Below are 26366 nucleotides of genomic sequence, written 5' to 3'. Positions count from 1 at the left end.
ATAACCAACATGGTCTGAGAAATGACGTAACATGCATACCATGCAGGCCATACCCCCATATTTGCCTTCATAAGCAGACCGCCCGATTTCATCACCTCTGAAAGCCGCACTTTCATCAATCATGGAATAGCTATTTGGCCTAGTTTCAGAGAGTTCACTAAATACCTCTACAGAGATCTGCCCCACCCTTCTGATGTTCGGGTAGCAGAATGGACGTTCCGAGACATTGTCATTGCTACAGCCCTCGCTGCCAAACATCCAAGCAGAGGCGACGCGATTGGCAAATAAGCGTGATGGGCTTTATAGTGCCAACCCCGCTGACCACAGATTCAGGGAGCTGACATTGACGCCATCCAGAACCATCTGCATGAGCCGGGAGTTTGATCTTACGAAAGTTATTAACCTGTCGCTAGACACCCACATCTTTCTCCAAATCTGGAAAATGGACAGGGTGGTCCCGCTATTGAAGCCAGGCAAGTATGCCAACAAAGGTGAAATAGCTATCAAGTTCCCAAGATGGGATGATATATCCGGAACTGTTTAACCTCTGCCTCTCCTGTATTCAGCCCCCTCTCCATGCGGCATTAAGATCGTAACTAATTCGGATTATTGTACGATATTGGCGTCAGGTATCTTCCCAGATGTCATTTGTGAAAGACTGAACTCCTATTTGACTGATCTTACCACCATTATCCACGCGAGGAATATGCAAATATCCGTCACTATATCTACGGCCACTCTGTTCACCACATGGACTGTAGGTCGATGGTAGCAGAATTTCGACCATCAACTACCGCAAAATTCTAGGGGTCACATTCGACAACATTTTCACGCCTTCCGCGCCAGCATGGTCTGCTAATAGAAGAATGCCGGCTTGCCATTTGTAATTCGATTTATTCCATTTGTAATTCGAATTATTTTATTTGTAATTCGATTTATTCCTTTCGTAAATTGAATTATTCCATTTGTAAATTGAATTTTAATTGAAATCGAATTATTCCATTTTTATTTAATTATTATTTGTAATTCGAAACAGCCAGATATAAAATCTATACAACAAATATTTTGTATTTTCTTCTTGTTTCGAATTTCGAATAAAATAATTCGAATTACAAATGGAATAATTCGAATTAAAAATTGAATAATTCGAATTACAAATGGAATAATTCGAATTACAAATGGAATTCTTGAATTACTAATGAAATGTTACGAATTACAACTAAAATGTTTTAAATTACATCTGAAAAAGGTGTAGTCCATATTTGAACCCGATCTATATCTGGAAGTAATAATAAACACGGTGCTCTTGAAACAATTTTAAATGGAAGGTGCTTACACCTTGGAAGCTTTTGCGGATTCTGAAACTACAATGTTCATAGATGAGAAAAATCAAAAAACAAAAAAAAAAAACGCCGGAGCGCTTTTTAAATAAATCGCGATTTAAGTTGACATTTTTAGGGGTTGTTTAGGTTTTCACGATTTTGCTTAGAAACCGCAAGTCCTATCAAAATTGTACTAAAGAAAATGTTGTAGCTATGAAAATTCTCTACCAAATTGATCTTTATGGTACACTCGTCGGTTTTACCGTTTTTGAGATATAGAAGTTCAAATTGAGACAATTCAAATTCAATTCAATTCTGTATTGCCCTCTTATAAAACAATGTCATGACTGCAAATTCCCAACTTAAACTTATATGTCTAAGAAAATGGTACTACTTAGGATAAGTTACTTAAGCCAGTCTTGTAGAGAATTTTCACAGCTTTAAAATTTTCTCAGGTCCCCTATCGATAAGACTTACCATATTCAAGCAAAATCGCGAAACCCTAACAAAAAAACCTAAAAATGTAAACTGAGCTTCTTTATCTCAAAAATGGTACAGACTGGGAACAAATGATAAACGTCAATCCTCTAGAGAATTTTCACAGCTACAACATTTTCTTTAACTCCATTTCGACTGGACTTTCGGTTTCCAAGCAAAATCATGAAAACCTAAAAAGCACCTAAAAATGTGAATTTTGACCGCGATTTATTTAAAAATCGCTATAGCGATTTTTTCTTGTTTTTGGATTTTTATCATCTATGAACATTGCCGTTTCAGAATTCACAAAAATTTGCCCTGTGTAAGCGGTTTTCATCAAAAGTTAGTTAAGGCGCACCCTTCATGACATTGTTTTATAAGGGGGCGATACAGTCAGTTCATTGTCCCAATTTGAACTTCTATATCTCAAAAATGGTAAAACCTACGAAAATATCATATAGGTCGATCTTGTAGAGAATTTTCATAGCTACAACATTTTCCTTATTTCCATTTTGATAGGACTTGCGGTTTCTAAGCAAAATCGTGAAAACCTAAACAACCCCTAAAAGTGTCAACTTAAATCGCGATTTATTTAAAAAGCGCTCCGGCGATTTTTTTTTGTTTTTTTATTTTTCTCATCTATAAACATTGTAGTTTCAGAATCCGCAAAAACTTCCGAGGTGTAAGCACCCTCCATTTAAAATTGTTTCAAGAGCACCGTGTAAAGTGTGCAAAGTTCAGACCAAATGGATTGCTCCCTTCGAGTTATCGTTCACACCATTTCTAAGAGAAAAATTTCGAACTTTTGTGGGGGAGGTACCCGAAGCAGTGGATCGATATGGCCCATGTTCGAACTTAAAACTTATTATGGGCAAAATATTACGAAGTGGAAAGTTAGTTTGAAAAATCTGTTGATCCGTTCGAGAGTTATTGTGCGCACCAGCCAGACAAACATGGCTAATTGGACTCCGAATTGTCTGAAACGAATTTCGTCCAAACATACTAGACCCCAACCATTATTACGACGAGCCACATTTTTGGTTATCAAACTGAATATGCCCTCGTTAGCCCAAAAGCTGGGGGTATAAAAACCCCTCAGTTTACATTTCCTCTTTATTTATTAGTCATGTAAAACTTCTCTGCAAGTGATGTCATTATTCAAACCGTTCGGACTCGAAGGTAAAAAGGAGGTCCCATATCACTGAACTAATATATGAGAGAAGTCTCCCTTCCTTCCTTCGGTAATGTTAATGGGAATATACGTATATATGTAAGGGGATTGGATAGTAATCCTTCCATTAACCAACAATTACAGAAACCTCTTCAATTGGTCAAAATCGATGAAAAATAATAAAAATCCATAATCTCAATTTTTTTTTCAATTAATAAACACTCTTAATTTCACATAAAAATTTTTGGGTATGTAATACATAAATTGATAAAACTACAACAAAATAACAATAATAAATTAATATTTGTTTATAAGGATGTATGTTGTGTGGTATAATAATAAGAGGGATGAATAATAGGAGGAAGATGAAATCACAAAAAATAATATACAATAAAAAATACTACAAATAATAATAACGAACACGAACAAAAAAGAGAAAAGAACAAGCAAATCTAAAATTTAAAATAAATACGTTATCAATAAATCCTTTTTCGGTTGTCCATAGAGCAGCAGTAATGTACGATGATATCAACATAAATAAATATGTATGTATATTGTCGGGGTGTGTATCTTAAAATTATAAAAAACGCAAATGTTTGTAATGGTAATAAGTATGTGTGTGTGTGTGTCCACATTGCCTCCAGGCAAATAGAGATGTCGCAAGAGATTATGTATTGCAAAACTTAAGAAGACGCTGGCAAATAATAGTTTTGAATTTTACACTCAACAACTCAAATATCACATCGGTATCCTGAAGTTTATGTGTGGCAAGATGTTCAACGGCTTCGCTAGCTCCCCCCGTAAGTGTTTGCTGTTGATGCTGATGAAGTATATTATGTTGATTACTGCTGCTATCCTCACTACGTGCTATAAGATTTTTAAATTTCTCATTGAGATTCTGTTCCAATTCGGTATTGTTATTATTGAAATACAATACATAGGCCAATTCCAGCAGATAATAATCCAAATCGGCCAAAAAGAAATTCTCACACAGCGTCAAATCATAATTGCGTTCCATAAAATGTTGCATTAAATAGTAAATTAGAAATCTTAAATCAGCTCTACGTAGGGGCACATATCCCGTGTCCTTGGAGAAGTATTCGAAAATTTTAAGGGCACAATTGGCATTGTGTACACTACGTAAACATAACTCAAAGGCATCAACATATTTGAAATTTAACATTAAAGTGCGAATGCGATATTCCAGACGATCTTTGGAGAATTCCCGCACCTTTTCGGGGTTATAAAGGCCATGGAAAACGTATAGACAATAGTGGATATAATGACACAGTTGTTGCAGTTCTTCACTATCTTCGGAGGAGTTATTATTGTTTTTCATTCCTTGGTCTGCGGAGGGATTTTGAGCTTTCAAATTCATCAGGCCACCAAGACTATTGCCATTATCGGTTATACTCGTCGACATGTTACAGGCATTTGGTAGTCTGCTATAACTTTGCTCATCCGGAGAACATTCATATGAACTATTGGCTGTCAGCTGATTTGGATCGAGAAGTTGATCATTGGCCAGCAGTGGCATATTTGGCGACGCCTGCAGTGATGAAATTTCATTTTGACTGATATTCTCCAGCGATGAAATCATTTCATCCGATTCTTGTCCCGTTATCTGATTGGCCGAACTTGAAGCCATATCATAACACTGATCAAAATCAATTTCCGCCTCTTGCAAGAAGTAACACTTGTAGCGTGGTATTGTCTTAAGATAACGTACTGGCTCATAATCCAAACGTATGCGAGGACGTGGTAAATTTATTTCTACTGGAACTTCAACACACTGACTTTCGAAACGCATCAAACGTTTAGTCGTCGGCAAACACACCACTCGCTGCTTCATTTTATTGTCTATACAGGCACCCAAATCGCGACCACACTGGAAGAAAGAAAAGGAGAGAAAGAGTTGCAATTAAAAATATGAGGCTAAGAAAGGCCGATATAGGTCGATGGATGTGTGAAATGATGGCGAAAATTTTCGTAACACTAACACAACCTCTCTACAGGAGTTAGTGGGGGAAAATGTTGTATTGGGAACGATCACTTTCTTTATACTCATATTATAAGACACTTCGGAGTACTCTCAATAGCTGAGCTGAATATAAGCCCAGTTCAACTGTTATGGAGCATATGAGGCAACGTTGGAAGACTAAATTCTCAGTTTCACGTTTTGCACGTCGAACGACGTGCCTTCACCAAAACACCGTGACAATACCTAAACACAGTGACAATCATGAGAAAATTTATATTCGGATAGAATATAGCGTTTCATGGACATCATCACTGCTGGTTCTAGGCCCAACATTAGACCGCTTTTAGAAGATCATAAGCGACTGTTCTTGGGGAACTTTAATGATCTACGTTTTGCAATTCCCTATCAGAATTAGAGGAGAGTGTCGAAGTTCCCCAGATATAACCACCTTGTCATCTGGTCCGTCTCCTCATAATTGTCTCCATCAGCAGACCACCCGATTTCCCTACCTCTGAATTCGGGACGTTAATCAATCATGGGAAAGCTAATTGGCCTAGTTTCAACCCTTCTGATGTTCGTTAAATACCAGCTGGCCGAATACCCAAAGTGAGACCAAATTTTCCTGCTGAGGTGATGGGATTAGCAAATGAGTGTGATGAGCTACGTGGAGCCAATCCTAGTGTCCCCAGAGTTAGGGAGCTGACATTGAATGTAAATAGGTTGTTCGGTGAGCACAAGCGTAACAAGTGGCTAGATCATCACAAGAGTTCCAACATTGGAGGCGGAATTAGCGAATTTTGTACAACGGTTATGTCAATCTCGAACCTTGGAAAGATGGAAGATAAGACCTCAGTCACGTTTGACAACGTTACGCTGGCCGATCCCAAGAGGTGTGAAAAATACTTTAATTGACAATTTGTCACTAGCCACCCATACCGTTCCAGAAGTCTGGAAAATGGGCATGGTGGTCCCGTTACTGAAGCCGAACAAGTTTGAAATGTTGGATAATCAATTATATGTGTGGACGCCAGTCGTACGTGGAATTTTGGAATATGAAGTCCAAGCCCCGTAAAGTGAAACAGTGTATTTCTCAAGGTTCCCCAAGGAACTATTTAACCTCTCCATTTACGTATTCCACCCTTACCAGACGGCATTGAGATCACTATTCGTGCAGATGATTGTACGACCTTGGTGTTAAGTACCATCCCTGGTGTCATTTGTAGAAGGCTATACTCCCATTTGACTTATTTTACCAAATATCCGCCACTAAATCTACGGCCACTCAGTTCACCACATGGGCGGCAGAGGTGTGGACAGAGATGACTCTGTCATGGTCAATGGTAGCAGAATTCCGACCACAAAAGCTAACCCAAAATTCTAAAGCTCACATTCGACAGCATGTCCACGTCGTACGAGCATGCGACGTTTGAATGAGGTCCTCGGAGATACCCCATCTATGGCAGCTGCCATAACCGTACCGTAACCATAGTGTTTCGGCCAGCGGCTGCCAACCCAGCTTAAAACCTATGAAGCAGGTTTAAATTAAATCCCATAAACAACTATTCCACGGCAGCCGGACCTTTCGTACCGCATTGATTCGAAAACTTAGTGTTTCGGCCAGCTGCTGCCAACCCAGCGTCAAACCTATGCTTCTGCGTACGATACATGATGATACAACAACTATATTGTGAATGAGGTCCTCGGAGAACATACCCCATCTATGGCAGCTGCAATCCCACCGCAACGTGATCTTTCGTACAGGATTGACCCGTAACCATAGTGTTTCGGCTAGCCGATGTTAACCCAGCTTCAAACCTATGCATCTACGTGAGTTTCTATGCTGCTACAACAACAATAACATCGCAGCAGATGAGCGTTAGCTGCCACGACAAACCAGAGTAGTTTTGGCTCAACTACGCACGGGATGGTGCAGCCGTCGGAATTCCTATATGGCAAGGATCGATGACACCGTGCAAAACATCTATCCAGCATGCGGCGCCGGCCCACACGATACACTGCACTTTTTTGTCAAACCTAGTCAACTAATACCAGCAGCTTTGTAATTATAACCAATCAAAGCATCCACATTACTAGACCAGAGCCAGATAGAGCAGAAAAATGAACTTACAAACATATAATATGCTGTTAAAAAACACACTTATTTAGATGTGTCATAGTCCCGATGAGTTTTCGGTGCCTTGGTTCTAATTGCGTTAATTTCAGAAAGCTCCAACGCGAATCAAATCGTTCATCCTTCTCTGTTGCAGAAGTAGAAATTTCCTTGTTCGGAAAAGGTCTAAAGTTACTAGTGCTCATAGCATGGAAGCACGTCCGCCTTGAGCTCAGAACGTCTTTGGTTCAATCCCTGACCAGAACATCCAAATTTTCGGCTGTAGCAAATCCCTTAGAGTAATATTGACTTGCATTTCCTGAGTAATTTAGCCATGAAAAGCTTCTCTACAAGTGGTGTCGTAAGACACACTATTCGGACTCTGCGATAAACAGTGCACTCATTGATATAAGTGATGTCTACCTTGTCTCTTCGTGGATGTTGTGGGAACATATGTACGTAATTATTTTCACAAAAAAAAGAAACAAAAACCACTCACCTGTCCATTCGAATTACCGCCAAATGCTTTAACAACATAATCCGTTGTCATGACTAGAGTAAAATCAGCACCACAATCCACATACATGGGACGATCGATACTATCAATGGGTGAAGGTTTACTAACAGCCCTTCGCTCCTTGTCCTCGGTGCCCAATTGATGTTCCAAATTTTTACCCCATGTGTAAAGGGTGCATGATGAAGAGATCAAAGCAAAGTGGAAAAGGCCACTTGAAACCTGAACGAACAAAGAAAAATATTACAAATTAACAAACAAATTCCCTATCGCATAAAATATAAACTTGCCTGTAATATTTGTCCAGCTACCTCGGAGGTATCCACCAAATGTGGTGTCATATGCTCACAAGGATCCACATCGATAATGGCAGCGGCAACAGCTGCTGCTGGCGGTACTACTGTTGCTGTGGCATCACTTTGTGTTTCAATTTTATCCTGAGCATTACTTGTGGTCTTGACAACCGGTATTTCACCAACAATTTCATCTTCTATCAGTTGGATATTTAAATCGGCAACGGGGGCATCTACAACTGTTGCTGCTGCAGCTATCACTGGTGCTTCGCTGATAAGGGCAATATCATCTTTAACTATGCTAATATCGGCATCACTGCTGGTAATTGGTTTTTCCAATAGGGGTGATGTTAGTGTAACACTTGGCGTTGTTGCTGTAGCTGCCACCAATGGCGCATCAACGGTGGGCGGTTGCACATTTATATCAGCTTCCACTGTGGTCACCTCCACATTTTCACTGAGTGTTGCCTCAAAACGTTTGCTCATTTCCCGTCGTTGGGCCTCTTCGTTTTTCTGTTTAGCATTTGCCCGACGTTTTATTTGATTAGCCAAACGCAATGCCTGTGGCGATGAGCCCCAGGTATACATGTGCTCCTTTTCATCAACAACCAACTGCAAGGGAAATATGTTACAACATTCATTAAAGAGGGGAAATGTCTTTGGAAGTGTGTGACTTACATTAGTGAAGAATTTCGTATGAATCAGTCTTATTCTTGCTGCTCCGGGTATTTCCAGTCTCTGTGGCAGCACATATTTCACCTGGCCACTGTAGTTAATGCCATCGTCACTGGTTGAAGCTGCCGCACCTTGTTCACTACTTTCCGGTTTAGTGGCTGTCAAACCTAATTGACCGAAGTTGTTGGAACCAAAAACATAAAGTTCCGTGGTATTACGATCTTTTTGACCTTCACATAGCACCAATGTGTGAGCATGTCCCAAAGAGACTTGCAGTATTTTCTAAAAAACAGTTTATTAATTTGTAACAAATTTTGGAATTTACCATGGAAAATACCTTATATTTGAAAAAGGAAACCAATTTGGGTTCAGCTGCATTTTCAGTATCCCCATGACCCAACTGGCCATAGACACCCCATCTGATATAAAATAGAAACATATTGGTTATAATTCCTGAAATATCTCAATCATTCAAATACTTACCCCCAGGTATACAACATACCATCAGCTACCACGGCATTATGATATTGTCCTGCTTCTAAAATAGTTATATTCTTGCCATCGAAGGTCTTTACCAACATGGGTTGCAAAGTCATTTGCATGTGTTTTCCAATGCCCAGCTGGCATAGGTTATTATTGCCCAAGGAATAGAGCTGTAAATAGCAAAAAAAAAAAACAGAATAAAATAAAATCCCATAGAATCTTCAACACAAACTTACGCCATTGTTGGTGAGTATCAGGTTATGTTGACGTCCACATTTGACAGCGTGGACATGTAAATTCAACTGGGAAAGTAAATCCATACTTTTGACAGCATATGGTGGTTCAGGAGAGTCTAAACCAAGAAAAAAATACCATTGATTAATAAGTAATGGGGAATATTTTTTCATAACTCTCTTCTTACCCGATGACTTACTAACACTATAGTTACAAGGCACACCATTGGTACCCCAAAAATAGGCAACACCATCTACAACACAGGCACAATGGGCACATCCTGCCGATATTGGTTTAAAACGTGTAGCTTCGATAGCAAACTGATTGTCTTCATATGTTAAACGGAAGGTATTTAAAGCATTCAAAACCCGATCCGTCTTCGAACGCTGAGATTCCAAATGTATGAGAACAGCTAAATATGTTTCTATGAGATTTTTACAAAATTCCAGTAAATATGTATTATTGTCGTTAGAATTTGAAATAGATGAGGTGTGTGAAACAATGGGCCGTAGCGTTGGTGAAAATGGATTGAGTTGTTGTTCCAAGCGCTGAAAATAGAGAGAACAAAAATTAAACTAATTTTCGACCAATTCAATACCATCAAAAAACAAAAGTTTAAAAATGTCCGCTAAAATGGTGCGCCATAACCATAGAAGAGAGTAGCTGCATTGGTCAAAAACTGGGTTCGAATATGGAATATATTGACCCACTCCTGCAGGTACCTTCGACACAAAATTTTAAAGTTTTTCCAAAAAGTGGAATCTAAGATCAGTATAGGAATTCTGTAACTTCTATATATTCAAAAGTTGTTAAAATATCTTTTGTTTTTGTAACAACAACAAAACAAACAAATTAAATTGTTGTACTGGAAGAATCTTTCTCTCCTCATGTAGATGATCTACTGAAGACATCAGGATACACCCTATTTCAGTTCTTAGGGAGGCATTCTGACAGGTTTGAATATTTTTCCATTGCGTTGCACTTATATTAGCGGATCATACTGCCGCCACATAGGATACCATAGACCAACCTATCGTTTTGTCGGCTAGGAACTTGTGGACGGCGTGAACATGCTGCCAAATGTGACCCCTAGAATCTTGGAGTAGTTAGTGGTGGGAATTTTGCTAACATTGACCATGACATTCTACTCTGCAATTCATGTGGTGAACAGAGTGGCTGTAGATTTAGTGACGGATATTTGCATATTCCTTGCACGAAAAAAGGTGGTAAGATCGATCAAATAGGAGTTCAGTCATTCACAAATGTCATCAGTGAGGGTACCCGAAGCCAAGATCGGGAATTGTAGTAGCGGTCGTACTCTTCTCTTCGCCCTGTCACTTCCGGGATGCTCGACAAACTTGCCCACCTCTTCGGATCAGCACAACGTCCCAAACGTGACTGAGGTCCTTCCTTCTTTTCTGAGTTCGAGAGTGACTTGACCGTTGCTCACAATTCACTTATTCCGTCTCCAATGTTGCAGTTTTTCAGATGATTTAACCTCATGTTACGCTTATGCTCACAAACTAACCTGTTAACTTCCATCGTCAGCTCATTGACTCTGGGGTCACTGGGTTTGGCACGACGAAGCTCATCACGCCAATTTGTTAATTCCGTCGCCTCTGCCGGGAAGTTTAGTCTCACTTAAGGTATTCGACCAGTAGGTATATGGCGAGCGGCTGCAGCAGTGATGATGTCTCGCAACGTTCTTTCTGCTACCCAAACATCAGAAGGGTTGGGCAGATCTCTGAAGCGGCGATTATTGAACTCTCTGAAACTAGGCCAATTTGCCTTCCCATGTTTGATGAAAGTGCGCCGTTAAGAGCTAACAAAGTCTGGCGGTCTGCTAAAGGAGACATTTAGGGGAGAAATGACGGGTTGCCATGTGACGTCATTTGTCAGACCAGGTGACACGATGGTTATGTCTGGCGAACTGTGGCAATCTCCGCTAATTCCGGTAGAGGCGTCCTCATTGACCGTGCAAAACGTAGAGCTATCAATCTGCTACGCTGTACCCCTCTGATCGTTTTCGGTGACCACAACTCATGATGAACATTAAAGTCCCCTAAGACCAGTCGTTTATGACCTTCCAAAAGAGGGCTAAAGTTGGGCCTATAATCTGGATTAGAGCTATTTATAGGCGGGATTTATATGCTCAGCAGCTCTACATCAGCAGGGCGACACCTGACTGTCTGACTGGTCATTAGAGCCCAGCTCATGCGAGATAGGTCTGTATAGAACAGACAGGTGCAATAGGATAGCTAATTCTACACCTCCACTTCTTTTGCCAACCTTCCTCAGTACGTTGTAACCATCACAACACAGTAAGGTGCAGTTATTGTTGAGCTTGGGTTTCGGCACCGCCACGACCGTGATATTCCCCCAACTCGTGAAATCCACTATTTCCTCTGTCTTATCTTGGAGTCCATTGCAAAAACAACAACGCCTGGTGTTAAGTGCTGCGTGTGCGGCTGCTGTTGGGGGGACTCGCATAATGGGACGACGACTCACTGGGGGACTGTGTTCACGCAGCAACAAAGTTCCTGTCGTAGTCCCTAGCACGGACAAGTCTATTGTATCTCACCGAACATTGAGTTTGGGTGAAGATGCGGATGTGAAAAGACGAGCAAAAATATATTGGTCCTGGCTTTTCCTGCGTCCCGACACGGACTAAACGAATCCGGGATATGCTGCTCACAACACAGAAAAACGATACAAATACAAATATGTGTACACAGAGGTGGCAGCCGCTAGCCGAAACACGGGTGTTGTGTTGTTACGAGACAATCCGGTACGAAAGAGCCGTGGGATTGTCGGCAACTGCATAGTTATTTCTGACGATGAGGATGAGTAAAACCTCGACAAAAGCAAAATCGATCTGTACCAATCACCTTTGCTGACATTCTTGCTTGGCTTCAGAAGCGATACGACCCTCCTTCTTACTAGGAACTTGTACATACTTCTTAACTTGTACAGAAAGAATGTTTTTTCTCCTCATGTAGATAATCCACGGGCATTAACGGGTGGCAGCCTATTCCAGTTATCAGTAAGGCGTTTTAAAAAGGTACGCATACACTTTCATTACGTTGCTCTTGTACCCGTGGACCACATTGGCGCAACATAGCTTATAGTTTTCTCAATTTTGTCTTTATATATTATACCAGGCTGCACCAGTAAAGTTATATTTAGCATATTGATATTTTTCAGCAAAATCCATTTATTGCCGTTATATTTTTTATGGTTTCGGTAAGCTAAAACATTATCACTTTCTGTATCCTTTTGTTGATACCCTGTACATAACACTTCTAGTTTTATACATTATCCCCTTAATCCTTAAATACTCCATAAATAGTTTAATTCATAAATCTACTCACCCTTAAAACACTTGGTCTAATGTTTTGCAGTTTATCTTGTATGAATGCGAAGTAATCAATAGCCACATTGGGTAAATAGGTGATGGTTTCTGTGAACATGATCTCACTCAAATTGTAAAGGCAAACGTTGACCTCTGAATACCAACCTACGGTAGAAACAAAACTATACAGTTAAATAGATCAAAACCCAAATTTAATTTTCTTACCAAATTCCTGGCCAACAACACTATTCAAAGCCAAAAATGTATCAATACAAACACCACGAACTTTGGCCAATAATAAAGCTGCCGAAAACAAACCACTTTGACACAGGACAATACTTGTCATATTCGTGTGATATTTGCCATTTGTTACCAGGAAATTCCTTAAAGAAAAACAAACAAAAAAAGGACACAAACAAAATTATGCATAATTAATGGATAATAATATACGTTGATGTCACAGTCACTTACCACAATGGTACATAATTCTTATCGTTAACGGCCTTCTCAGCCAATGTGATGAGCAACAAATTAGCCAAATGAAATTGGGATGAGGCTGACATTTGTAATTGACTCATAGGCTCATCAACGCCATATGTATAATCGCTACATGGCAAACCTTCATTAACGACCACCTTACCGTCCGCCGAATACTGGGATGCGGTTGGTGGTAATATGGGTTGAACATTTTCCGAATGACGGTATGTAATGTCAGGCATAAGCGTTTTAATAATAGGATGACAAAAATATTTTGATTTGAGCACATGAGTCAGCTTCAGAGCCATGGCACATAGATGCATTAGAGCATTTGTCTGCCCGAACATTGCCAACTTGAGGGCAGTACGTATGGGTTTGATGCGTGCCGTATTATAGGTGAGCAAGGCTTGCGTTACTTTTTTACGTCGCAACAAATAATCTCCGGCAAATTCTATACACGCTTCATAGGTCAAATCGAAAGTGTTGCAAAAGTCACGACATTGTGTCCATTCACCAGCCAAAGCAGACTCCAGGAAGATGGCAAAGGGTTCTTTTCTGTAAGGATGGATAAAGTTAAATTAATTAAAAAAATATATTATTAACGCTCCATCATGAGCGACTTTAAAACAACAACAGGTGGAATAGGAATAAACCATTTTGCTTATAATGACATGATTGTGTCACACGCATGACATGCACACATTTAAAAATACAAGCAATTTTTCTCTAGGTATAGATGAGGGAAAAAACTCCCTCAACGCTTCCTTAAAAAAGTAAGGTAATATCAGAGAGTAATCCGTTGTTGTAACAGCGCACAGAGGGGAAATTTGTGTTAAAAGTTGATCAAAAGCCCTAGAAAGCTCATTTATAGTCCGATTGATATAAAATTTTGCACATAGCATATCTTCTGTACAAGGATTAATCCTATAGAAAATAATGAAAATCGGTCCAGATTTGGATGCAGCTTCCATATATATTCGCATCTGATATGAGATAAAAATGCACCAAAATCACTGAAATTTGACACATGCAACCTGAACTAGCCTAAAAAACATTGAGCCAATTTTCAAACAAATCGGTACAGATGTATATATAGTCCCATATACATATATTTCATTCCAAATTTTATTTTTTGAAACTTACTTAAATTAAATTTTTCTCAATTCACACGAGAAAAGCCCTGAATGTTTCTGAATAATGCAAACATATTTGATAGGTGTTGGTTTAGTCTGATAAATAAGAGTCCCGGTTAGAATCCGGAGCAAAATTTAGTGTGAGTAAACCTTGCAATTCCATATAAAAATATTTAATATTTTAGTTGAGAAAAATTAGATTTTTTCCGAATGGCGCAAATATGCGCAATTTTTTATGATTGAATCTGGCATTTGAGACTCAAGCGCATAAAACATCAGAAGAAACTATGGTCGGGAAATGACGGGGAAATAGACTTTTTCACTATTGAAATTGTAGTAATCTTAAAACCTATCATAAAAAAATTTCATAAAGAGGATATGTATCACCATTATTAAAGAGCAAAGATGTAAAATCAATCTGAAAATATTAAATGCTAATCTTGTTCGGAGACTGTACAAAAACAATAAATCTTGAAAAATATAAATTTTCGAGAAAATAATGTAATTTTAATGTTCACCTAATTTCTCAGTTTTCGAAAATTTAGTTTTTGTATTCAGTATGGCTGAGTTCAATCGACTGCTGCATTGGATAGGTTAATCTTACAAAGTCGAGGATGGTTATAGCAAATGTAGAAAAGAGTCTGGTTGGCGTTTATCATCATTTTTTCATAAAAAAACGATTTTCATATTTTGAGTTTTGAGCAACTTTAGGCCTATGTTTCCCCTCTGTGCAGCGCCTCTGTTGTTAAAATCAGGTGTTTCGAAATATGTTTATTCGTCAAAAATATTCAAAAGTGATTATTCGTCAATAACTTCAGTTATCTGTTTCTGAGTCCTCTATGACTAAATTAAAAAGGTTCTGAAATATATGCAAAAAAGCAAAAGGTAGGTTTGGTTGCGAAGTTGAACAGATGTGGCTAACATGCAGACCATGTCTTGTGTATCACGTATTCATTTCGGACCTGATATGAATTAGGGTGTAATCCATTAATGTTTGCCTGGCGAGATAGATTTCTTCTTCTGCGATAGTTGCTGTTGTTGTTGTAACAGCATATTATAATCCGGCTGTGCGTCTATCATTTCCAGATCTACTGTTTCTATTGGTTATAACCACAAAGCAACAAGAGTTAGTTGAGTAGGTTTGGCAGGACAGTTGAAATGGTGGAGTGCGTCGTGCGGGTCTGTGCCGCATGCTGGACAAATGTTTTGCGCGGTGCTATAAATCCTTGCCCTAGGGGATTTAGACGGATGCATTATCCCAAAACTATTCTTGTTTTTTGTGAAAGCTGCGATAGATGAAGCATGTTTTCCGAGGACAGTGAAATGTGTGAATACCATTCAAACCTGATTGATAGGCTTTTTGATGTAGGGGTTCTCTCTTGTAACGTTGGAACCTCTCTTTCTAGATCCTCCTGACATGCCTGGAAGGAGGGTAATAACCACTATATGGTGATTAGGATGGCTCTCACGGTAACACCTTAGAAGATACAGCAACGAAAACATGCCATAGTAGATGGTCCACTGAAAAAATGATAAGGCACCCTTTTGCAGTTCTCAGGGCGTAATTCTGGCAAGTTGGAATATTTTCCATCGCGTTGTACTTATATTCTCGGACCAACCTATCGCATTGTATCTGGTCAACAAAGTTTCTTTATCTGCACTCCAAGTGCTGCCGACTAGGGAATTTTTGGGCTTTGTTCTTACATCTCAGCTTGTGGCAGGAATGCAGGTGAGGAAGAGGTTAAAGATTTCTGAAAATATCATTCCACATGATTCGCGAACACTCTGTTTCCCTCTTGTACATTTTGTTACTGCAGCCCCGTTGTCGTACTGTGCTGCTTACGGACCCCATGCTGATGGTCAGCAACAGGAAAGCTGTTTCTCACGCTGGGGAAGACTAAAGCCTGTTTGTCTTTGCTATGGGCGATAAAAGCGAAATCGGTCTGTACGATTCACCTTTCGTGCCCAGTTTGCAGACTTCCGGAACGATGTAGGGCGCTAGCGACAGGTAGAGAACATCCAGCTGTTTTAGTATTACCATGAATATAGGCCCTACCTTTGAATTATTTTGCGTTCCTGATGGCATTTGTAACATCATCCATTGCAAATTGTGGTGGTTCCTCCCCCGCAGGAAGAGTACTACTGCGACTTAGTACTCTTCTTTTGACTGAGGACCTATCTTCCTTTTTTCCAGGGTTCTTTCCTTGTCCACAGTGCACTTATTCCGGCTGAAATTTTTCAACTACTCTGATGATGATCTAGCCACTTATTCCGCTTATGCTCACCGACCAACCTATTAAGTTCCAGTGTCAGCTTCCTAACTCTAAAGTCAGTAGGATTGGCTCGACGAAGCCTCATAACGCTCATTTGCTAGACCCGCCGCCTCTGCTACCAAATTTACCTTCGGGTATTCGACCAGCAGGTATATAGCGAGCGGGTGCAAGTGATGATGTTTAGGAACATCATTTCTTCTACCCGAAAATCAGAGGGGTTGGGCAGTTATCTGAAGTGGTGATTGATGAACTCTCTGAAACTAGGCCAATTAGCTTTCCCATGATTGATGAAAGCGCGGAGTTCAGAGCTGATGATGTCGAACGGTCTGATGATGGTCTGGCCAACCATGACACTCTCCGCTAATTCTGGTAGGGGCGTTCTCACTGACCGTGCAAAACGTAGATCTATCAGTCTGCTCAGCCAGCACTTACCTAGGACCGAATGCCACAACACATGATGAGCCTCAAAGTCCCCTTAGACCAGTATCCATAATCCTATGGTCTTCCAAAAGCTTGCATTTTACCTGGAGTACAGTTATTAATCAGCTGGATGGCTACGTTAAGCAACTCTTCCTCGGCAGTTCCAAACATAACATTAAAGCCAGGCTCAAGAGAGATAGGTCTGTATTAAACAGGCTCTGCAAAAGGAATGCTAGTCTTCTGGTGGGATCTTTCCTCAGTAAGTTGTAACCATCGCAACGCTGTAAGCTGTAGTTGAGCTTGGTTTCCTGCACCGCCACGACCATGATATTCTTCCGACTCATAAAGTTCATTATTTCCTCGATATTACCTCGGAGTACAATGTAATTAAATTTCAAGGGGTGTCTCGCATTCCAATGACAAAGACGACTCACGTGTTCAAGCAGCAATCAGCAACATAGTCCCTCACATGGTCGAGTCCAGAGCAACCCATGAGATTCACCCAGCCATTTTAGGGGGCTTTCAGGAAATTATGTCAGCAAGTATGGACTTGCCCATAAACATTTTATATCGTTGCAAAACAGGACCACAACTATCTTCGAAGAGACCTTAAACTGCACTTAAGCAAAAATGCTGAACTTTTATGGAGGAGATACTGAGAGAGATATTACGTTGTGGAAAGGTTTGAACAATTTTAGTCACTCCTTTTGGTAGCTATGTTGATCACCAGCAGCATGGACTTGATAAAAAATATATATCGGAAAAATCCCAAAACGATTCTCGACCAGTCCTTAAACAGAACTGAATTAAAAATGTATTAAAAAATGGGCCGATATAACCCAGCTTCGAAGTTGATCTATTAATTTGAAGAAATGTGATGATGCACAAAGTTTTGACCACTCTCTATGCACCTCTTATGTTGTCTATAAACAATACTTTTGACATAACATTAAAATACTTTACAGGCTGGTAGTAGAGAGTGAGGTAATCATTTGCACAAATTAATAAAGAATATCTAGTATCTAAAAAATTATGAAGATTAACTTACTTCAATTGTATATAGTAGACATTTTTGTTGGTCACAACATAGCAGGGATCAAAGTTGATTTTGGGAAATTCATTTTGCATTATTTCCATTTGACGCAGTGACAATTCCTCCTTGACATCGGCGGTTTCATAAAACTTCACATAATCCATGGGTGAACGTATGTCGCTACATTCAAACACTTTGGTCTTGTCATCTTTTGATATGGTTTCATTTGTTGCAGATGGACGGAAGGTGGCCATTTGGTAAAGACTAAGAACGGTTTCATGTTCAAAACGAAATAGACCCAATTGGGAAAAGGTGTTGAATTTCTAAAAAAATAGGAGAAAAATAAAATAACAGAAACAATTTCAATAATTTCAATCTAAATTAAAACTAACATCCTCATCTCCTTTACGCAAAGAAGCCATTGCACTACTGATGACCCCTACGGCATTTATCGAATTACTTGGTGTCAAACTATCTTGGCTATAATGTTCCGATGTGGTAGAAGCGGCACTGGTATCTGCAGCACTGTCCTCTTGGCTGGCATCCCTTTTGACGGTGGTAGCATGCTGTCCCGAGGCCTCATCACCATCATTGATGTCCTCCATGACAGCGGCAATTTCTTCGGCATATTTTTCATGTTTTTCAATATCCATATCACGATTTTCTTTTTCAGTATTTTGATTTTTTTGCTCTGGTGGCTTGATTTTTCCACCACCACCAATCACCGGGGTTCCAGAGGCATCTCCATAAAAATCCACATATTGTATGGTATATAAAATATTGGAACTTATCAAAATGTCTACACAATCACGTGGTATTTTATAGAGAAACAATGGCTTCAAGTGAATATCAATATTGTGAACGGTAAAGCTATTCGACTGGCTGTGGAGAGCACTTAGTAAATATGTACTGCGTAAATTTTGGATGGTATAAAAGGAACCAATAGAATTGGCCAAGAGCTCTGGTGTCAAAGAGGGTGAGTCCACAATGGCAAAAGATGATCCCAGCGAATTATCTGGCATATCTGGAAAATAAAAGATGGGATAAATACAAATTAAATTGGAAATCAAATTTCGAGCAAAAAATGCAAAAGAAAAAAGTAAAGCCTTTTTTTCGCTAACTAGTTATGCTTGAGTGTGTGGTTGGTTGTCTGGTTTCTCTCCTCAACTATAATGTAACAATCTATATTGCTTATGGAAGCAATTTAGCGATGTTGTGATGTGGCGCATTTTTTTGTCTTTTTTGATTTGTTGTTATTGTGGAAGGTTTCAATGCTCAAACGATGTGTTTTGGTATGAATGCAATGAAAACTCACCACTCTTCGTATTCAATCTGTATATTAAAATCACAAAACATCGTAGATCTACGATCGACCAAATTCCAAAAAAACAAACAAATTAGAAAAGAATAATGAAACAGAAGAAATAAATAAAATTGTTACATCAGCAGTAAATGATTTGAATTTTTTTTTATTTCTTTTTAATATTTTGATATGGAAGATGTTGTTTTGCTACATTTTATATTTGGCAGTAGAAAATATAACTAAAAGGATTCATTAAAATATGCCTAGGTGTACTACACTAATAAATCTGAGGTCGTCAGCTGATGTATTGTGATACCGGCTCACAGTCCGGAAGTATTCCGACAGATGGCATTGTGAAACCGCCGTTTGTATTTCATGAGGGAACTCCTTTTTCTAAGTCGACTTATGTATGTCGATTGACATAACTTATGTGGGTAGCTCTTAGTAAATTTGAGATTAGAATTGTGGTAAGGGTAATAACTAGCCACTGTCGCGTTAGAATCATATTAACTATTGCAGTTTCTGTGAGGATTAATGTAGTGACGGAGGAAAGCCAGGACCAATATGGATGGGCTTGGTTTGTCAAATCCGTCTCCACCACACTCAAGCTTTGATGAGATACAATAGATGCCGGGAGTGGGTGAAACTCAGGGGTTGCTCTGCACTAATCCATGTGAGAGACTATGACAGGGACTATGTTGCTGCATGTTGCGTGAACACAACCCTTAGAGAGTCGTTGTCGTCATCAGAATACGAGAACACCCCGTAGTCCCTCCAACAGCACTTAACACCAGCCGTTATTGTTCCAATCCCTGGAAATGCATTATTTTTACAATTTAATTGCAATGGCCTCCGTGTTGGAAGAAAATCGTGTTCATGGCGGTGCAGGAAACCAACCTCAACCATAACTGCAGCTTACAACGTACTGAGAACGTACAGATGTGGAGATAAGGGACTCGATTTCCTATTGCACTAGACTGTTCAATACAGACCTATCTCACTTGAGCCTGACTCTAATGATCCGTGCATGAAGTGTATGGGAGTAGCAGTCAGGTGTGGTAGACTTGATTAACGTATATATTTCGCCGTTAAATAGCTGTACTCCAGGTTATAGGGCCAACATTATCCAGCTTTTGGATGGTCATAACCGACTGGTCTTACGGGACTTTAATTCACATCATGAGTTGTGGCATTTGGTCCTAGTTAATGACTAGAGGGGTAGTAGATAGCACTACGTTTTGCATGGTCTATGAGGACGCCCTACCAGAATTAGATGAGAGTGTCACAGTTCGCCAAACACAACCATCGTATCACCTAGTCTGACGAATGACGTCACCTGGCAACAAGGACTTTCTGAGACATCATCAGTGCTGCATCCACACGCTATATACCTGCTGGTTGAATAACCGAAGTGAGACCAAATTTCCCAGCAGAGGTGGCAGAACTTGCAATACAGTGTAATGAACCTCGTCAAGCCAACCCTTGCGACTCCAGAGTTAGGGATCTGACACTGGAAATTAACAGGTGTCACTGGAAATTAGTCGGTGAGCTTAAGCGGAACAGGTGGCTAAATCATCTGAAGAGCTGCAACATTGGAGACGGATTAAATGAACTGTTGGAAACTGTTAAAGCACTCTCGAACCCTGGGAAGAACGACTATAGGGCCTCAGTCACGTTCGGGGGCTTTATGCTATTTGATCCGAAGAGATGCCTAAGTCATTTTAATCGACAATTTGTCAAGCACCCCAGAAGTAACATGGCGAAGAGAAGACCTCTAGGTATCCTTAGCTATCTTGCTTAAGAGGAGGAACCATCGGGATTTACAATAGATGATGTTACAAATGTCACCAGGAAGGATAATAAGCCCTGAATGGTAGTGCTGAAACAGCTGGGCTATCTGTTCTTAACCTGCTGGCAAACTTAAGCCAGACAAGGATAAATGGTACTGACCTATTTCCCCTTTGTCGCCCGTAGCAAAGACCCTTGAGGCTTTAATACTCCTCAGCGTCAGACATGGCTATCCAGTTGTCGATTATCTTCCGGTTGCAGCACAGCACTACAACAGCGCTTCACGCCATCTTCACACACATTAGTCGAGGACTCAACCAGAGCAGGCCGTATGATAGAACAGTGATGGTGACGCTCGACTTATCAAAGCCCTTTTATACTGTTAAGCATTCCACGCTGTTTGAGGAAATCCTATAGACTACCCTCCGGCCAAATTTAAAACGTTGGATAATCAATTATATGTGTGGACGCCACGAATTCAGGAACAAGACGTCCAAGCCTCGTAGAGTAAAACAGGTAGTTCCCTGCTGCTTAACATCTGCCTCTCCTGTATTCTGATTGGCGCTAGGTACCTTCTCTGATGTCATTTGTGAAAGGCTGAACTCAGATTTAACCAATCTTATAATATTTTTCTGCGGGAGGAATGTGCAAATATCCAACACTAAATCTACATGGACTACGTTGATGCGCACAGAACTGCATATCCTGGTGGATGACATTGAAATCAGGCCATTAACTATCCTAAGGTTCTAGGGGCTACATTCGATAGACTTCATATCGTCTGTGCATTGCACCGCTCTCTGCGACATGCTGAGATGTAGGAACCAACACTTCAGGTCCTTAGCCAGCATCACTTGGGGCAGCAGATAAAGAAATCTTGCTGACCACATATAACGCGATAGGTCGGCCTGTGATAAGGTATGCGGCGCCAGTCTGGTCCGCGAGTGGAAGTGTGTCGCGAGTGTTAGTAATGCCGCCCTGAGAACATAGTGTCTCCTCTTGTCTTCAGTGGATTATCTACTTGATGAGACAAAGATTCTTCCAGTACAGCAAAACACAATGACATGCTTTTGTCGCAGTACTTGCAACCAACTGTCTTGCCAAACCCACTTAATCAACTCCAGTTGATCTGTGATTACTTCCCATCGAAACAGCCGTAGTCAGATTAAGCAGAAGAACGAATATACAAACATACTTTTACTACAACAAACCAGATCAGTTTTGATCAACTACGATCGGGATGGTGCAGCCGTCTGAATTCCTATAAGGCAAGGATCGTAACACCTTTCCAGCAACACAACTGCACCTTTTCAACTGGCCTGCTAAACCTGTTCAATAAACTCGTTGCGGTTACAACCAATTCCTAGACCTGAAGATAGAGTTAGAGCCGGAACAACAAGTGTTACTCAATACTCAACGCACAATAAAACAATTGTATTTATCTATGGGTTAATCTATGGGCTAGAAGTTAGACTTCAAGATAAAACAACATTTTGTAGTAACATAGTTTTCGTTCCTTTCATTTGAAAAAGTCCCTTACTTTCCCACAGTCCATATAAGAGTTACTTTACATTAGCAATTGAAATCTCATAAACAAGTTTCCTGTGACATTGTTATAGAAATTAATCTAAAAGATTTCTCGGAATCCACTACAATTCTCACCTAAAATTTCACTGACGTCTTAAAAAGGAAAATCTGCTTTATGAAGAAAAAATCTACAAATAATTCCCCAAAGTTTATACTTACATTCTTCAATCTTTTGACGTTTATCCGAAAGACGCATTTTTATGGCATTTAATTTTTTGGAGCCAAGTGATTTTAAAGATGCCAAACGAGCTCTGGCTGCCGGTATATAACCACCTCTTATATTTTCCGATTCATTATCAACTTGTTGTTGTTGGATCGAAGTATTGCCATCATTTGAGTTGGTAGTTGATACAATATTCTTTGACGTAGTTGCAGTTGATGTAATGGCCGCATCCTTATTACGTGTTATGGCCACCGAGTAGGGTGGCGGTGGTGGTTGTTGTTGACCATTTCCATTGTTTTCAATAGCAGCAATTTGTTGGGCATCTGTGGAAGATGATGACGACAATTTAGGTGGTGGCGGGGGTTCACCACCAGGACGTGCGTTATTAATTTGTGCTACATGTTGGATTTGAGGCGGCGGGTTAATGTCTTTTGTGTTAGCAGTTGTTATAGGTGCTGCTGGTTCGTCTTTAAGAAAAACATCCTCATCGGCGGATAGATTGCTGCTGCGTTCACATGAAGATTCCTTACTGCTATTGTTACTACTGTTTGTATTTTTGAGAGGCAATACTATTTGCCATTCATCTTTTTCTTTGGTTTGAGTTGTTGTGGGAGACAATTCTCCCGGATAGGTGTAATCAATGGCTTTTTGCTCCAAAAGTAGTTTGAATTGTTGCTTCAATGAGGAAGTTATCTAAAATATAAAAATAATAATTAAACAACGGGAATAAGTGGGCTATAGTGAAGACTACTTACCAACAACATGACACTATCAAAAGTGTTATCTCTACATATGAGCAATTTTACCACTGAACCACTCTCCACTGAAGTGCTGGCCACAAAAGGACAATTGGGACTAAGACCCACAAAACATATGGATCCATCTGAGTAGCCTATAACCGCACGATTGACACCTTCCAATGTACGCCACCACACCACTGACAAGGGATAGGGACATGTATTGGAGGCCATAAAAGACATATTCATGGCTGGCAATTGACTGTTGCCGGTTTTATCATCCACTGCCAGATTTTGTGGTGCCGATGAAGCCAACATTTCGGCAGGTACATCTTGACTAAATACATCAATATTACCGTCTACCGGGACCACTACCAATGAATCATCTTCTTCGGGCTTATCTTCCAATTGTAAGCCATCCACTTGGTCAGCCAATTCATTAACATTTTTATTATTTTCATCATCACCTCCAACCTGGTTATTTAATGGCTGTTGTTGTTCTTTTGTTGAGGACTTTTCCTCATTCCTAAAGCCGGCAGTCGCACCAAGGCCAGAGTTTCGTTTTGATGTCAATTTGTTGGGACATTTTTTAGAGTTGGGGCACTCATGTGGTCCAACAAATGGTATAATGTATGATGTCACTTGTGTAGTGCTGTAGAGGGAAGGGTACACTGAATTTTTGGCATTTGCCTCCAAAGTTGCTTTATCAACCACTGCCAAGGCAGGCACAATATGCAAAGTGTTGTCGAAACCTAAAAAAAAAAACAAAAAATGGGTTAATGACAATAAAAGAGTTTCCTGGAGATGTTCCACTTACATAACACTAATAACCATGTTCCGGACGGATCAAAACATATGTCATGTATGACCCTATTGGTACGGCGAAACCATGAAATTAATTTCAACACCTCTTGGCCACCTTCACTGGTATAGCGCAGCACAATGTCATTGTCCTCTGAGACAAGACACAGCATTTGTTTGTGGCAATCATATTCGGTGATAGTTGATAATTTACAATTGAAATTTGTTATCAATGGTCGTAATTCAAATATATCCAGTTGATATAAAGGCGAAGTCATAACGTCTATACTCCTGCACTTACGGCACTACTACGACGTTTTGAGGGCAGTAGCAGGCACAAGAAGGGTGCGGTTCTTCCGTAGTTTTCTTATTGTAACCTTTTGCTGCTACTTGTCTTTGTCGGTCGTAGTACTTAATCCCCAGCGTACATGTACTGGACTCTGACGGTGTGAAAAACCTTTCGAGTTGCTGAGGAAGATAAATTAGCACATCCACATACAAATACACTCACAGTAGCAACAACATTACACCAGACACCAACTCCCCCTCAATTGCACTGTTATTACAATCTGATTTTTTGTTACAACTAATTGGCCTGGGAGAAAATATATATAGGGCCGTTTCGATATTTTTCGATATTTTTGCGTTGAAACTTCTGGCATAAACTGCCTTAATGGGTTGGGGCAATCTTTTTGATGCTGATGGGTAGTAATATTGAGGAATATTTGTACGATAGTTTCTTTTTTTCTTCCTGCCCAATTACAATTCGTGCCTATGAAGATTGGTGCGCACTCACGTAATTCTTTTGTAGTATATACGATGTTCAATATGTACGATGTGTGTGTTTCTCCATTGTCTATTATATTACAAAACTTCTAATCTTTTCAAGTATTTTGGACAAATTTCACAGGAAATGTTTTTTCTTCATAATCCCCAGCAACTGTGGATTATGTTTTACAACTTTTTGTTGCTAATTTCTTTGTTTAAACAGCAATATATTAATATTTTGTAGACTTTTTCAGTTTTTCCTTTTCTTTACTTCCTATCTGCCCGTAAAAAATTCGCTGCTCTAAATGTCAATTTTTGTTTTGACATTTTTCTTTTATGTTGTTTTGTTTCATCTCCGGAGAGAGTACTGGACTTGTTAAAAAATGTAAACAGAGAGTTGGACTGAGCGATTATTCACAATAGTCAGGGGCTATTCACAATAAAATCATTGTTTTGAGAGAGAGAATAAGAATAGAGGACAGTGAACGTATAAAAAATAGAGGACAGTGAATGTGGTCGTTGTCCGTTAATTTGTTAATTGAGCGTTTTAGAATTAGCTCTGTTCCTTTACGTGCAAGAATCTTCAAGTTTTACAACTTTTTACTCGAAAAGCGTTCCTTTACTTCAGACACCATACAATTCATATGGGAGCAGTTTACAACTTTTGCCGGTTTTACCACTTTCAAAAGTAAAGGAACAGACCATTGTTAAAAGGCACTTTGTGATTTTATTGATAAAATAGAGAACAATAATATTTTTCTTTAAATAAAATAAAATCTAGTAGTGACGTTAAAAGAATTTATTTGATAACTAGGCGAACGAGGTGAAAACAAAATCAACCAAAAATTAAACAGCAAACAAAAATATCAACATTCTCGCTCGTGAAGCTGCCCCTACTAACTTATTGGAATTTTGGCGCAAAAAATGTGGAGGAGATTGCATTTATTTAGTAATCACATTATCAAGACAACATTTAAGATCATGGAATGGGACAAGGAGCCACCTTGTGAAGCAATAGAAAAGTGAGACTTGAAAACAGCCAAGGAAACAAGAAGAATCCCAGCAAAAAGTTTGCATCCGCGGATGCAGTTGAATCACTACAAGTGATTCGCCAACTTTTTTTTGTAGGGATCTCTAAAGCAACTGCTTATAAATTGTATCCAACGGAGTGCATTGTTCATAACTCCGTGTGGACTGCATCGAAGGATGTAGTGAAATCATAACCCCAAATGCACAACTTTCAAAATTGTTTGCTATGTATGAATTCACTT

The 26366-nt window shown here is 39.7% G+C and overlaps 1 protein-coding gene across 1 annotated transcript; it reads right to left on the bottom strand.

Moving 5' to 3' along the window:
• Positions 1–3198: 3198 nt before the first annotated feature.
• On the bottom strand, positions 3199–25426 carry ca (RCC1 and BTB domain containing protein claret). The gene is made up of 16 exons (XM_073961360.1): positions 24344–25426; positions 23545–24278; positions 22786–23482; positions 18341–18972; positions 17964–18271; positions 13084–13644; positions 12838–12995; positions 12632–12777; positions 9448–9808; positions 9263–9378; positions 9027–9196; positions 8881–8962; positions 8547–8825; positions 7866–8480; positions 7561–7797; positions 3199–4858 (listed from the first exon to the last, which is right to left on the bottom strand). The coding sequence occupies exons 1-16, from the start codon at positions 24603–24605 to the stop codon at positions 3638–3640; spliced, it is 6579 nt and encodes a 2192-aa protein (XP_073817461.1). The 5' UTR covers positions 24606–25426; the 3' UTR covers positions 3199–3637.
• Positions 25427–26366: the final 940 nt, after the last annotated feature.

Source organism: Musca autumnalis, unplaced genomic scaffold (assembly GCF_047663935.1).
Source record: "Musca autumnalis isolate F117 unplaced genomic scaffold, ASM4766393v1 scaffold_1, whole genome shotgun sequence".
In the NCBI taxonomy this organism is placed as follows: domain Eukaryota; kingdom Metazoa; phylum Arthropoda; class Insecta; order Diptera; family Muscidae; genus Musca; species Musca autumnalis.
Note: the sequence above shows the minus strand (reverse complement) of the source record. Positions and strands in the feature narration are given on the sequence as shown.